General features: G+C 31.5%; 2 protein-coding genes across 3 annotated transcripts; both read left to right on the top strand.

The window, feature by feature from the left end:
• The first annotated feature begins 2,153 nt into the window (after positions 1 to 2,153).
• PCK1 (phosphoenolpyruvate carboxykinase 1) lies at positions 2,154 to 9,367 on the top strand. Its single transcript, XM_016345618.3, has 13 exons — positions 2,154 to 2,295; positions 2,517 to 2,805; positions 4,783 to 4,967; positions 5,441 to 5,594; positions 5,690 to 5,774; positions 6,464 to 6,564; positions 6,792 to 7,090; positions 7,355 to 7,528; positions 7,702 to 7,767; positions 8,213 to 8,391; positions 8,499 to 8,668; positions 8,751 to 8,919; positions 9,020 to 9,367. Exons 2-13 carry the CDS (start codon positions 2,543 to 2,545, stop codon positions 9,161 to 9,163), a joined length of 1,989 nt encoding a protein of 662 aa, XP_016201104.1. The 5' UTR covers positions 2,154 to 2,295; positions 2,517 to 2,542; the 3' UTR covers positions 9,164 to 9,367.
• A 1,674-nt stretch (positions 9,368 to 11,041) lies between these two features.
• LOC107642313 (uncharacterized) lies at positions 11,042 to 14,792 on the top strand. 2 transcript variants are annotated; one of them, XM_016345623.3, is made up of 10 exons: positions 11,042 to 11,157; positions 11,635 to 11,734; positions 11,835 to 12,067; positions 12,602 to 12,719; positions 12,885 to 12,959; positions 13,043 to 13,166; positions 13,272 to 13,807; positions 13,921 to 14,057; positions 14,183 to 14,269; positions 14,461 to 14,792. In XM_016345623.3, the coding sequence occupies exons 2-10, from the start codon at positions 11,714 to 11,716 to the stop codon at positions 14,573 to 14,575; spliced, it is 1,446 nt and encodes a 481-aa protein (XP_016201109.1). In that variant the 5' UTR covers positions 11,042 to 11,157; positions 11,635 to 11,713; the 3' UTR covers positions 14,576 to 14,792. The 2 variants fall into 2 exon arrangements, with proteins under 2 accessions (XP_016201109.1, XP_020978401.1); XM_021122742.2 differs by having other exon boundaries at positions 11,058 to 11,157; positions 11,520 to 11,734.
• The last annotated feature ends 485 nt before the right edge of the window (positions 14,793 to 15,277 follow it).

Consider the following 15,277-nt stretch of genomic DNA (forward strand, 5'->3'; position numbering starts at 1 on the left):
TAAAGAGTATATAAAAAATCAGATATAAAATTAACAACTAAACTAATTATGTGTATAAAATATATATTAAAATATAAAATATACAATAAAATAAAATAAAAAAATAAAAAAATTATTAAAATTTATTATTTTTATTTATTAATTAATTATTAATATTTAAAAATATAAATAAAATATATTATTAAATTATTAGATTAAAAAAATTAAATTAATAACTAAAATTAATTACCAAAAATAATAAATCTTAATGATATGATAATTAGTTTTAATATTTTTCATAAAAATTATATAAATTTATGCATAATACATGATAACTGATTTTTTTTTATAGTAGTGCTACGGACCTACGATAAATTATAACTCATAAATGATTAAAAAAATACATTCTAAATAACACTTACTATCACATTCCAAAATTAAATAACATGATACATTTTCTCTTCATCATAATGATTAATTCAATTAATTACATCACATATCAATTTTCAAATTTTGTGTGGTTACAACACAAAAAATTCTCTATTTATATTCTTCTCTATTATACCTATAATTATTCAATTTTTTCAAATAAAAATTACAATTTTCAAAATACAATCCACAAAAAATATCTCAAAATCTTAAAATCAAACATAAATCTTGAAAGCATATATTCATAATACAAATTTACTTATATTTAGTAGAAAATAAGATTGATTACGTTCTCAAAAGATGTGATGATATTAATATGAATGACTGTTGGTACAAAAAATTACAACATATAATAAAAATATAAAAGTTAAATGAATCAGATACAATGTAAAACAGATAAGACAATTGAGATTGGACGATAGAGCACCTCAAATAAATCATATTAGTTTAGAAGAAAGAAATATGAATAATGATGACGATGATTATGAATTCATGAAAAACAAAAGAGAAGAGAAAAAAATAATAATATTTTTGTTTTAGAATTTGTTCTTTCAGTTTCATTATATTTTTATTTGTTTCTATTTAATTTAAATTTTCATGTGGCTAAAATCAATGATATTCAGTTGTTTATTATTTTTTTTGGATTTTGAATTTAAGTTTTTATTTTTTATTTTTTATGCTTTTTTAATTTCACCTATAATTCTTATAAATTCAATTATGAAAACATTTTGTTTTGGTTTAATTTATACATGATATTATATTATTTGATCATTTAATTGGGTATTATATATTTGAAATTATATACGCTACATGTCTAAAATTATAAATATTATATGTATAAAATTATAAATGTTATTTATATTTAAAATATTAAATTATAAATATTTTAACTATTTTCACTGGATGAAATAAGAAAAGAAAACAAATTAAAATAAATAAATAAAAAAAATTTTTGTGCATAATAGACTAAAAATTTGCACACACATGATAATCGAAGAAATCACCAGATTTAATGAAATTATTAATAATAGATGAAATCTTTTTTTAATTTATAATAGTTGGTAAAATAATTTAATTATTATTAATATTAATGCAATTAATACATATATCTTATTCAATAATTATTATTATTTGTCAGGTTGAAAAAATGAGAAGTGTGAGAGGAAAAATTTTGATTGATTTTTATTGTTATAAAATATTTTCGTTCTTTTTATGTGTATATAGGTTTTTTTATCAATTAATTAGTCAATCAATATTTTATTCGATAGCACAAAAATGAATGGGTTAGCTTAACTATAGCAAAAAAAAATCTAAGATATTTAAGTCACCCCAAAAATCTAAATTATTTTTTCCAAATGATTTTAAGTTTGATGATTTACTGCCTTAGTTAAATTAATTTATTTTAAATTTTGTTATTAGATATTCAATTAATATTAGTTAATAAACACATAAAATTTATCCATAAATATATAATAAACTTTTCTTTGAGAATACGGGAATGCGTGTGTAGCATATGGAGGAGAAGAGGAGCACAGGATTATCTTCTACTCATTTGATGACTTTGTAGCCAACTCTCATTCCGGGATTATACGAAATTTGGAATTTTTCTCTTTTCAGAACCTTGCGCTTGCGGGATAGGATTTAACCATAGTCACCCTCAACTAGAGTTAAGAATTATAACCATGGTTAAGTTTTTGGTGTGTCACTGAACCCTATAAAAGGATCACCTCATCGTTACAAGATTTCCCATCACCTTTTTGTGTCCCTTGTTCATACCTCACTCGAAAAAACAGCACAAAATCTTTCCACTTTCCATGTTTATTTCTCCTTCGTCCATTTCCTTCGTTTATCATTATTAGATCTTTCTTCTCTCATTTCCAATCTCTGGTTCGTTCTCTTCATTATATTCCCTCCTAATCCCATGTTATTATTATGATTCTAGTTCTCACGCAAACGTTGACAAAATATTAATTAGTAATAAATTCATAAATTGATTGATAGAGTTAATGTAGAGTTTTGACGACGATGGATTTTCAAATGGAGAAATTAAATGTGATGCCTTGGGATTTATGATTTGATGGTTGATTTTGTAATTTTGTGATTAACAGGGGTTTATTATACAAGTGTGTAGAAGATGGCATCAAGCGGAAATGGAAACGTGGCTAACGGTAACGGGACGGCGAGAAACGGACTTCCGGCGATCCATACCCATAAGAAGCATGTGAACGGGATTTGTCACGACGACAGCGGTCCGACGGTGAAGGCTAAGACGATTGATGAGCTTCACTCTCTTCAGAAGAAGAAATCAGCACCTACCACTCCCGTTACGGGCTCCCAAACTCCCTTTGCCACCCTCTCTGAACAAGAGCGCCAGAAACAGCAACTCCAGTCAATCAGGTAATATTTAATGAATTTAATTTGGTGAAACTCAGGTGCAGTTGACTTCACGTGAAGTTGATAGTTGAGAGTCTCTAAATAAAAATTTAGTCAAATTAGTCAAATCATCTAACGCTTTCAGATCAACTTCACGTGAAAGCGACTGCACATGAATTTCTACCAGTTAATTTTAATATATTTTCAGTGTAAAATTGTTTTACAGTAAAGTCAAATCATACGACGACTTGTTAGTAAAAATAATTATTTTTTATATTAATACAATTGCGTGAATGATTTTTAAAGAAAATATCTATAATTATAGAATTACATAAAATATTTTATATTATCAATATATCAAAATTGATACAAAATATTAAGTAAATACTAAAATTTAATAATTATATATTTATATTTTAATATATATTTAACAGATTTTATATGTACAGGAGCACCATGAGTTAATAATAATAATGACATTTATACGTAGCCAATGTATAATGAAAATACGGGAAATTTGATGTATAGTTTTACTTTTTATTATTATTTATAATTAAAAAAATATTTTGTTATTTCTAAAAGTTTAATCTATATTCTCTTAATATATGAACGTAATAGATTTATCATTTTAATTAAATTTATATTTATAATTGTATATATTTAATTTTTAAAAATGTAAATTGACAAATACATTAATATTTATTAATATGTTAATAATAATAATATTATATTTAAACAGAATAAAAAGAATTTACACTAATTATATGTTGATAGTTGCCATGTCACAAAAATAATCAGTTTGTATTTTTTTTTTCCGTATGAATAATTATTCTTATAAATGAATATAATTAAAAGGCTCTTTTTCAAAAGAAAACAAAAAATAGATAGACTACAAAATGCATATATTTTCGCATTGATGATATAAATTTCCCCTTTAGTTGGAATATGAGTTTAAGTTAAATTTGTACAGTTTTCTATTATTCGTTATTACATATCCAGGGATGTATTATAGATAGGTCGTACATACTCGTATTTTCTATTTTAGCATGAAGATTGAGTCATGGGAGGGAAATTGTCACATAATTATTGGGTTGATTAATGAGTATATATAAGTTCTGTTTTTTATAGTCAAGACATTTGTTTCGTGCGGAAAATACGGGAAGTTAGAAAGTGTTTATTTTCAAAAAGAGAATGAGATCTAGTATTATATGTTTAATGATTTAAAATATAAAATAATTAAATATTTTTAGCATACAAAATTGTAATTTTATAATATTTTTAATTTTTTAAAATTTTTTATTTTATATTTATCTTAAATTAAATATAATAATAAAATTTAATTTAGTACCAGTTTTCTTGTTTTTCGGTCTCGTAATGTTTAGTGTTAGAGAGAGAAAAAAGCGCGGTGGGGCTATATTTACGATACACGTGTGATGTAACGTATTTGAATGAGAAAGTGTGATGGATCTGATGATGCCAAAGGCTCTGATTATAATATATTTTGATTCATTTTGTTAATGTGGGGCCCAATCATAGTGGGCCTTCTCAGACAAAATCAATCAAATTTTTGTTACATAAATAGAACCTATAGCAGCCAAGATGCTTGGGAAATAGCACTATAAAAGGAAATTCCCCTCAATTTAAGATTTTAAGCTTTTGTAAAAATAAATTCTTATTTTTGGAGAAATGGATTTTATCTAACAAAAAAAAATCTAAAGCTGACCTACAATATCTAGCTAGTATTTAATTTAATTATAGTTCTGATGTGACTGCAACCACAGGATCTTGGAATAATATTATATATTATTTTTATATACGTATTTATATATAACTACGCAATTGAGTGATTTTACTATATACTTAAAAAAATTACTAATAAGTAACGAGTAATAAATAACTTTGTTTTGCCAATGAATTATAGCTTAAATGACATAGTCTCTCCATATTTAATTAAGAGGTTGCGAATTCAAGTCTCTCTGCTAAATAACTTTGTTTTGACAGTGCATCATTGGCGTCACTGACGAGAGAAACTGGACCAAAGGTGGTGAAGGGAGACCCAGCTAAGAAGTCAGAATCACAAGCGCACCACGAGCACCACCACCACCACCATGTTGCTACTCCAACCATCGCTGTTAGCGACAGTGCTCTCAAATTCACCCATGTCCTCTACAATCTCTCCCCAGCTGGTATATACTATTATTTAATTATTAATTAATTTCCTTCTAACTTTTGTTATTTACTTGATCCATCTTCTTATCGTATACCAAGTCTCCTTCTTATGTCGTTACATCACACTTGCTAGTTGTTTTCTTTTCAATTCACTATTAATTATTATTGGTAGGTATAACATCATCTTAATGTACCTTCGCTGTACGAAAGCTAAGCTAGTAGTTCATAACAACGTCGCCTTCTAACTTCATCTATTTGAATTTCTCAACCATGGTTTTATTTTATTTTTCCATAGCCACATTAATTATTTAGGAATTGACTTCTTGAAAAATGAAAGTACTTTAATTCAATGAACATGAAAAGTAAACCCTAACCCTACTTGTTGAGAAAAATCCTTTCTTAATTAATTGAGTCATATAATTAAAATATAGACTATGGTATAACGTTATTAGTGTGAATTTAGATAACCGTTGTGTTTATTGCGATGCAGAACTCTATGAACAAGCAATTAAGTATGAGAAAGGATCGTTCATCACTTCAACAGGGGCATTGGCAACACTTTCTGGTGCCAAGACAGGGCGTTCTCCGAGGGACAAGCGCGTAGTTAAGGATGATGTTACTGAGAATGAGCTTTGGTGGGGAAAGTGAGTACTATGTTCTAACCAAATTTTCTTAATATTAAAAATAATAAAAGTGGTTAATTTTAGATAATAAAAATGACCATTATTGTAACTTGTAGGGGCTCCCCTAACATTGAGATGGACGAGCACACTTTTATGGTGAACAGAGAAAGAGCCGTCGATTACTTGAACTCTCTCGACAAGGTTAAATTTATCTCCCATTTCCCTCCGTCATTCCAATGTTTTTTTTAATATATATGTATATAAGCTTACGTCACTTTTCATTTTAATAAAAATAAAAGATGGTGGCTTATCTCATATTTTTAAGATAGTGATATGGGTATTGGGTATGGAATGGTGGTGCAATATCACGCAAAAGTTTATCTGATCCCTTATGTGACAGGACAATAATCTCAGCCTCCGATAATTTCCTTTCAGTTGTTCCTTTTTTTAAAATTTATTATTATTATTGGCTCTTGTTATCGGTGCCTTGCATTTTAGTATGGGATATGTCATATTGTCATATTCATACTGTTAAGAAATTGAAGATAATGCCAACCTAGTGTTGTTAACATATGTTTCATTCATTTGGAAAGTCAAGCTCTTTTCAATTATGGAAAAAAGAAATTGAAGATAATATGTATGTGTTTAATAACATCCGTTTTTTAAGATTATTCATATCTGAAAAATAGTTATTTTTGTTGGTGTATTGTAAAACTTGTTTATTACACTGCCCTTGTGAGAAAATTAAATCCAATTTATATATACACCCATTTCTATTCTGTTCTGGAATCATTGCTCAACCTTATCATATCTTATCTGATACATGTTAATTGCGATTCCCTGCTACTAGTGTGTGTATCAAGTGATTAACACTGGTGATTGTTGTGCAGGTCTTTGTCAATGACCAATTCCTGAATTGGGACCCTGAGAACAAAATCAAAGTGAGGATAGTATCAGCAAGAGCTTATCATTCCTTATTCATGCACAACATGTAAGTGAAAAACTCTAGCATGAAATTTAACATGTTGTTTATCCTTTGTTCCTTCAGAAGAAAAAGGTATAAGGCCGCCAGATAAGTACCCAATCGTTGAAAGCCTTAATTTACATTATACATTATATATTATAGTCCCTGATGAGTGGAGGAAGTGGTTCCCTACCATTGGCATTGGCTTGTTAGTTTAGTTTAGTGTACAATTTGGATAACTGGGTCGGTGACAGGTGTATCCGACCCACTCCGGAAGAGCTGGAGAATTTCGGTACTCCGGACTTCACTATATACAATGCTGGACAGTTCCCCTGTAACCGTTACACTCACTACATGACATCCTCCACTAGCATAGACCTTAATCTTGCTAGGAGGGAAATGGTCATCCTCGGCACGCAGTATGCCGGGGAGATGAAGAAGGGCCTGTTCAGTGTCATGCATTATCTCATGCCTAAGCGTCAAATCCTCTCCCTTCACTCCGGATGCAACATGGGAAGAGACGGCGACGTTGCTCTCTTCTTTGGACTCTCAGGTATAGTATCTAGCCGGTGGATCAAAAGCCGTCGCCAAAAACAGATCGCCCCTCCCTCATACGATATGTTCCTTCCTTTTTCCTTCTCCCTATGAATGATTGTGTGGCCATAATCCAGTGTGCTTGCTTCATTGCTTGTTTGTTCATGTTTTCAACCATGTTTAGCCATGGATATATGAGTTATGCTTTTGTTACTGTTTTCAAGGTACTAATGAGTCCTTTTTTGTTGTCTTTCTTTTATTGTTATTTTGTTATTTATTTTAGGTACTGGAAAGACCACCCTTTCTACCGATCACAATAGGTTCTTGATTGGAGATGATGAACATTGTTGGAGTGACAAAGGTGTATCCAACATTGAAGGTGGCTGCTATGCCAAATGCATTGATCTCTGCCAGGAGAAGGAGCCTGATATTTGGAATGCAATCAGATTTGGCACAGGTAATCTTATTTGATCACTTATTAATGGCCATAGGATTAGTTGAAGAGACACTTTAGAAAATTTAAGCATAGATATCAAAGAGATTGAATTGTGGATTCTCAAAGTATACTTTGGACTAGTGAGAATTGAGAAATGCATTTTGATTTAATCTTTTATTTGGTGCGATTGGCAGTCTTGGAAAACGTGGTGTTTGATGAGCATTCCCGAGAGGTTGATTACTCAGATAAATCAGTTACAGGTACATAAATTTTATTTTTAAGATGAATTTGGCTTATACTAATCCAGTGTTTTAGAGTTTGACCACGTTTCTGATTATGCATTGATTTTGGATAGTTCCAATTAAGTGGCTAAGTATATCACAAGATGATGACTTCTGTTGTGACTCAGTCATAACAACAACATGCATTTTACTTAATTCTTAATATGATTTTAAAACAAGTTCTTGATAACTTAAATTAAAAACTAATCTAAAAAAGTGCCAGGTCAACTCATATAAAATAACCTCAATGTTGCTGACATAAACCTCCTGTCATCTGGTAAGGATAAGGATAGTATTGAATAGAGACCCAAACGTTTGTCCAAGAAAAATATTGATGTCTACAAAGGAATTGAATAAGGACAAACATTCTGACTGCAAACTATTTTATAGATGAATTTGAACATTGATTGATTTTATGGTGCAGAAAATACAAGAGCATCTTACCCTATTGAGTACATTCCAAATGCCAAATTGCCATGTGTTGGTCCTCATCCAAAGAATGTTATACTTTTGGCTTGTGACGCCTTTGGTGTGCTACCACCTGTCAGTAAGCTAAACCTTGCACAGACCATGTACCATTTCATCAGTGGTTACACTGCTTTGGTATGTATCAGATCCTAGACATAATTATATCTTCATTCTTACACCTTATCTTATGATGATGATGAGATGATGATGATGATGATTGTTTTTTTAATTGATAACTTTAGGTGGCTGGCACTGAGGATGGTATTAAGGAGCCAACAGCAACTTTCTCAGCTTGTTTTGGTGCTGCTTTCATAATGCTACACCCAACAAAGTATGCTGCAATGCTTGCTGAGAAGATGGAGAAGCATGGCGCTACCGGCTGGCTTGTTAACACCGGTTGGTCTGGTGGGAGGTAAGCGACGTCGGAATGATTGTCCTTTTTAAGGCTTTAGTTGATTACATGTTTAATATGATTATTTACTTGTTTAATGCAGGTATGGTTATGGTAGCCGTATCAAGCTACCCTACACAAGAAAAATCATTGATGCTATTCACTCTGGAAGCCTCTTAAATGCTGAGTACAAGAAGACTGAGATTTTTGGGTTTGAGATCCCAACTGAAGTTGAAGGGGTCCCTTCAGAAATTCTTGATCCTATTAACACTGTTAGTAGTTTTCCTTCAACTGTATTAAACACTTTTCTTTTTCTATCATTTGCCAATGTCTTTAAATTTAACATTTTGTTTTGATTTATGTTTTCTCCAGTGGTCAGACAAAAAGGCCTACAATGAAACACTGTTGAAGCTTGCTGGGTTGTTCAAGAAGAATTTTGAGACATTCACCAATCACAAGATTGGCAAGGACAACAAACTCACTGAAGAGATTCTGGCAGCTGGACCAGTGTTTTGAAAATGGAGAATGCTGTGTTAAGTGGGGGTGGCTGGGATTATTATTATTAGGAAATATATATGTGGTTGAATAAACATATTATATATTGCATTTCTAATAATAATTTTGGTTTAGTTGGTTTGGTTTTAGTCATATGTAAAGTTGAAGTGTTGCTACATTTCTAACTTTTTCACATGAATGGAATTCACTGCTTCTCATTTTACTGTCTTCAATTCTTCTCCTTTAACTCTAAAGCTGCCATTTCAATTCTTGTTTGGGGTTTTAACCCCTCCTTTTCTCACCCAAAAAAAAAAAAAAAAATTCTTCTCCTTAATTGGCAGTTGCTCTTAATTAATGATTCCTTTTGTAAATTATTATCTCAATATTTTTAATTATGATAAAATATTCATAGGAACAAAAACAAGTAGCAGCAACATAAAAAACAACAATGATAGTAAGTTAGTAACAACAACAGACCAAGAGTTTATTTTTATTTTATGCAAAAAGATGAAGTGTTCAGAGATCGAAATCCTAATATCACCATTGTGGGGTTACATGCAATTACAGGGGACTCTGTTTAAACAATAATTAAACACATCAAATTGGCTTCTCACAAAAAGAGATTTTGATTTTTAGTCTTACTTCGTCTTGAAAAAAGTTATATAAAAAAAAAGCTATGCAAAATTAAAAACGTTATTTTTATTCAAAAGTTACATTTTCTCGGATAAAACAAACCAACGCACTCATAGAATTTAACTCAAGAATTCATGATATCACAAGTTTACGAAGAATAACACATAATTAAATTGTGATATAGACACCAAAAAAAGAAAACTTGTGATATACAATACAATAGAGTTTACATCAAGAGTGCATCAAAATAATACCGAAAAACTCACCTATATTTTAATAAAGTAATAACATTTGTATGTTTATATGATATCCATTATCCATTGGCGATACTAACTTAAATCCAAGCATAGAGAAAGTAAGATAAGGAAAACATGAATGTGACTAGAATCTAAATAACTGTTGTATGTTACTGAAACACTAATTGTTTCAAGGTTTCAATATCATTACTTGACAGAAACAAGTACAATTAAAATTAAAAGCAAGCATATCAATATTCAATAGCCAAAAGACTTGTACATTAATCCGAATTTTTGCGAAAATATTTTGACCACTAGACTATTTCTCTCATTTTTTCAAATTTGGATATTCAAAAATCATAATAAATTACAAAAAAATTATTTAGCATAAAATTATCGAATTTTAAAGTTGAAAAAATCTCACTTATTTAATTATGTTTATAAAAATTTGTATCAAAATTTAATCTCTAAAATTCTTTTTGAAAATATATATTTAATATCTAATGATTTTTTATTAAGTTTTAAATTTTTTTTAGAACTTATTTATTATTGATTTTTTAATTTTTCTACGGTATCTCACAATTTCGTAGACTAAAGATTAATCTCCTACATATATATGAGGTCATTAAGGATTTGTTGCTATTCAATAAATTGCTACATGTATAAAATAAGACGGGGTTCTTTTTTTTTTATCAGGTAGACAGGTTTCAAATACGGACACTTATGTAAGAGTAAGCGAATGAGTAAGTGTTTTTTTCAATTTTTTTTGTTGCCCATACTATCTTCCTGGTAGTTTAAAATAAATTTTTTAAAAATAGGTCTAAGGTTTTTTGTTGGATGCTCCCGAAGGCGATGGATCAAGTAGATAGTTGGGATTTCTCTTTCTGTCAAGTTCTTCGATTGCTTCTAAACGAGCCCAAAGAAAAGAACTAATGGGCCAAACCAAGTCAGAGCCCAAATACCTTTTAACTAATGGGCCCAGGTAGGGTCGGAGGAGAGAGAAAGAGAAAGGAAATAGAGAGAGAGAGGTGTACACGGAACTTTCCAGAACGACATAATAAAAACCCCTTCTCCCAACAATTTCTCTCCTCTTTTTCTCTTCTGCCCTAATCGTTCTTCCACCCAGCTCTGCACACACCAACAAAGGTATGCTCTTTCTCTTTATCAATTCTCCAATTTTTCCAATTCCATTCATTCTCTACTTGTTTATTTCACCATTGCAATTTATCATCCTTCTGCTTCCTTCCTTTATGGTTTTTTGACCTAACTATTTTCTGCAACCCCCCGAAATTCCCACTCCATTGGCCGCCTCCGATGAATTAGATTTCGTTTTGTTCCTTGGGTAAAGCAAATAAATTCAATTTGGTTTGATGGGTCTCTAAGTGTGTGGCAATTCGGGGATCAATCAAAATCGAGCTCGGGTTATTTTTCCCCCATTCGAGCGAATTGTTCAATCTGTAACCCTAATTTTAGTATTTTTGTTTAAAAGATTCAATTTCGTGTTGCAGGGTTATTGGGTCCTTTTTGTTTCTCGCTGTTCACACTGTCAGTTACAGTGGGGGCGAGAAGAGTCGGATTCGAATCTAACGCTGAGTTTGCATTGTCTTTTTGTGTTGGTACCAGCATAGAAGGTTCAATCGAAGTTTCATTCATTCTCCAAGAGCGTTTTTGTAATCGGTGACTGTCTTCTTCGTACAGATCAATGCGGGGTTATGACAGAGATGTAAGTAAGAATTATCAAGTTTAGGGGGTGAATTTGCTGTTAGTGTGTTCTTTTCCTCGATGTTTCTCTTCCCCAATTGATTATTGTTTTTCCACTTCAGGAGTATGATGATTACGAAGGTTATGATGATTATGAGGATGAGGGAGGTGAAGAGTACGAAGAGGAAGGAGAGGAGGCGGAATATGAAGAGGAAAGACCTAAGCCAACAAAGGAAGAAATAGAGTACCTTGAGTTGAGGCAGAAGCTGAAAGAATCAATTAGAAAGAAGATGAAGAAGGAGAGTAGTACCTCCCTCTCCGATTCTAATTCCAGGAAGAAACTTCCTTATGATAAGTGAGTTGAGCCATTTACATTGATAATATCTTAGTTCTCTGTTAATTTAACTATTTTCTCAATCGTTTGAAAACTTATTCAATTTGTTGATCAAAGGATATTGTTGAAGTGTTCAAAATTTTTTGTTCTTAAATAAGTTATATTGGTCACCTTATGTCTGCTCTTGCAATGTCGTGGCATTTAGTTGAAGAAATTGCTTTTGATGGCAGGATGTATATGAAATCTGTTTTTCAAGGATATAATTCTCATCATCCCATTTTCTTTATTTTTCCTTACATATGTGTAGGTCATTCATTGTGCTGTTTGTTCAAGCTTTCATGGGTGTTATTTTAATCATTTCTAAATTTCTATCTTTCAACTTATGATTATTTGTCTAGAGATCTCTTATTTATCTTTCTTTCTTGTTTAGCCCAAAAAAAGGAGTTATGCCTGCTTTGTTCTGTTTATCAGTATAGTTTGTGGTAGCATAGCCTGGATAAATGACATTTAGAATAATCACAAAATATTTTCTTCATTGATTATCTGTTGCTGCAGTTATGGATCCTTCTTTGGCCCTTCTCAACCTGTTATTTCACAGAGAGTAATTGAAGAGAGCAAGTCATTGATAGGAAACCCGGATTTGGCAGCCAGGATTTCTAAAGCCGCTCATGTGGTATGCATTCAGAGCCTTTGTATTGCTTTTCAGTTACCTGGATGCCTATATGATCTTTTGTTGCTTCTTCTACAATGCAGCAGTTGGATGTTCCTTTTTTATTTTCCCTCTCTATAGTATTTCTGTGATAGTGATGCTACTTTCTCATAATTGTCCTGTGTGCAGAATAAGAACACAAATAAAGCATCTAATGGAAGTGTAAAGTCTTCGACTCATAGTCAGATGCCCAAAGCAAGCGAGGTATTATAATTATTGTGAACATCTTGAAACTTCTAATCCTCCATATCCTGTAATGAATGAGATGAACTGTTTTCTTCTTACAGAAGCAAGTTAAAGCCCAGAAACTCAAAGTTATTAGAGACTACTCATTCCTTATGTCTGATGATGCTGAACTTCCACCTCCTACAAAAGTGTCACCATCTCAGAATACATCTATACGCAATAATGGTATGTTGCTGCTTGCATAATTGTTCATGTTGTGTTTATTTGTTGGTTTTAGAACATATTACTGTAATTGAGGAAACTTATACAGGGTTTTTGCTGATGTTGAAGAGGGAAGACCAGCTCAACTTGCTGGGAGGAATAAGCAACTTGTTGCCAATGGTGGTGGCAAGCATGTTCGTAGCAGTGGTGAGGAAAGGAGAGCAGTTCCTGGAGGGAATCGATTGCCTCCCAAACCAGACTTGAACCATAAGTTAAGTTCTTCCAGTAAGCCAATCAGAAAGGCACCAGCAGATTCTAGAAAACAGCTTGGTAGTAATAGTGGAAATGGACCAGGTCGGCCAGTGGGACCAAAAGGGTTGCCTCCTAAGGTGCCTGCTAGTACCATGGGGAATAAATTTTCAGCACCTGTTATGAAAAAACCTGTGAACGACATGCATAGACCTGTTAATGGCACACATAGACCTGTCAACAGTATGCAAAGACCTGTCAACAGCATGCAAAGACCTGTCAATGGCACGCAGAAATCACTCCCTTCTAAGGTCCATTCATCTGTTAGGCAAAATGTGGATCCAAGAAGAGACCCGCGTGAACAGAATAGACCGAAGATGTTGCCAAAACAACCAGTGGCATCAACAAAAACTCAGGTGATGCAGTGATGCTACTTGCAGTACTACACATTAATGACTATTTGGATATTTCTACTATGAACTTGTTCCATGGATATATGCTAAGATATTTATGATAACTTTCTTGACAGATAAATAAACCGCTTAAACCAAATCCAAAGCATTCTGATCCACGGGATCACCGCCCCAAGAATAAGGGTGTGAAGAGACACTCCGATGATATGGAGGATGAGGTGGATGTTAGATCAATGATCAGATCAATGTTCAAGTAAGCTCTATTTTATTTTTCTTTTTAAATTTTATAATGCTGTAATTAATTACTTGATTTTAATTGGGTAATTTTCCAGTTATTAATTTTTTGTAGCTAATATTTGTGTTGTTTTATTGTTCCAGTTACAACCCCAACAGATTTGTTGATGACGATGACGATGATGATATGGAGGCAGGATTTGATGAAATCATGCAAGAGGAAAGGAAAAGGTTTGTTTCTCTTCTCTTGTTATAATTCACATTCTCTCTCCATAATTACTAATTCATGTATCATCACGGATACATGATTCCCTATTTTCCCCTGATGATTTCCTGATTGCCATACAAATGCTGTACTTCAATAGTTATATCTAGTAAAATTTTATGGGAATTGATTGTTTCGTGTAATATCACGCATGCAGTGCCTTGATAGCCAGAAAAGAAGATGAGGAACAACTTAAGTTGATAGAAGCGGAGGAGGAAAGAGAGCGAAGAAGAAAATTGGCCAAGTTGAAGAAGCGAAGGGTTGGTGAATAGCATTTGACACCCAATGTTGTTTGTTTTATGTTCAAATGTGAAATTGCCCTGTTCCAATCCTCTGTATTATTGTTGGATTTGAGTTAATTCATCAATGATCATAAATATCTCTTCATTTTCATCCAATGTTAGATTGATGTACTTGGGGAAGGAAATGTTTTTAACAAAGCAAATGAATAATGCTAGTTGTATAATTTTTTGAATTAATATTTTCTCATTTAATACTACCCATATAACCACAATGGGTTCAGAATTCAGAATTTTTTGGTATATTTTCCCTTCGCATTTACGTTTAATCTGAGTTCTAATATCTTTCGTCACATAGAATGTCAGCGTAAAACGGCTTGACATCATTTTTCTTTTTTGGTTCTAAAAATTCCTTTTTACTTTTACATGGAATTTTGAATCCAACTATATTTAAGGATATTTGAGGATTTTGAATCATATGGTATACATATGTCGCTCTCAAAATTGAAGAAAAGAGTAAATGGTCAAATCTAATCTGTCTTTAAAAGATTATTTGATCAATTTGTCTTTTAAAATTTTAACTTAGTTATATTAGTTCTTTTGTACTATTTGTTTTTACGATAAATTTCTAACAGTTTTAATGGTCTGTTAACATAATAATCGAGATATTGAGATTTTTTAATTTAAGATTGATTTAATCTAATTTCATAAATTTATTATGTTAATACCTAATTA

This window comes from Arachis ipaensis, chromosome B5 (assembly GCF_059453495.1).
Source record: "Arachis ipaensis isolate K30076 ecotype BB chromosome B5, ASM5945349v1, whole genome shotgun sequence".
Taxonomy (NCBI): domain Eukaryota; kingdom Viridiplantae; phylum Streptophyta; class Magnoliopsida; order Fabales; family Fabaceae; genus Arachis; species Arachis ipaensis.

Excerpts from the sequence above, each read along its gene's own strand:
- PCK1 (XM_016345618.3), top strand. The coding sequence starts at position 2,543 with ATGGCATCAAGCGGAAATGGAAACGTGGCTAACGGTAACGGGACGGCG. Across the intron at positions 7,091-7,354 it reads TCTCTTCTTTGGACTCTCAG|GTACTGGAAAGACCACCCTT; the intron begins GTATAGTATCTA and ends TATTTATTTTAG. Across the intron at positions 8,920-9,019 it reads TTCTTGATCCTATTAACACT|TGGTCAGACAAAAAGGCCTA; the intron begins GTTAGTAGTTTT and ends TGTTTTCTCCAG.
- LOC107642313 (XM_016345623.3), top strand. The coding sequence starts at position 11,714 with ATGCGGGGTTATGACAGAGAT. Across the intron at positions 12,068-12,601 it reads AAGAAACTTCCTTATGATAA|TTATGGATCCTTCTTTGGCC; the intron begins GTGAGTTGAGCC and ends CTGTTGCTGCAG. Across the intron at positions 12,720-12,884 it reads TTTCTAAAGCCGCTCATGTG|AATAAGAACACAAATAAAGC; the intron begins GTATGCATTCAG and ends TCCTGTGTGCAG.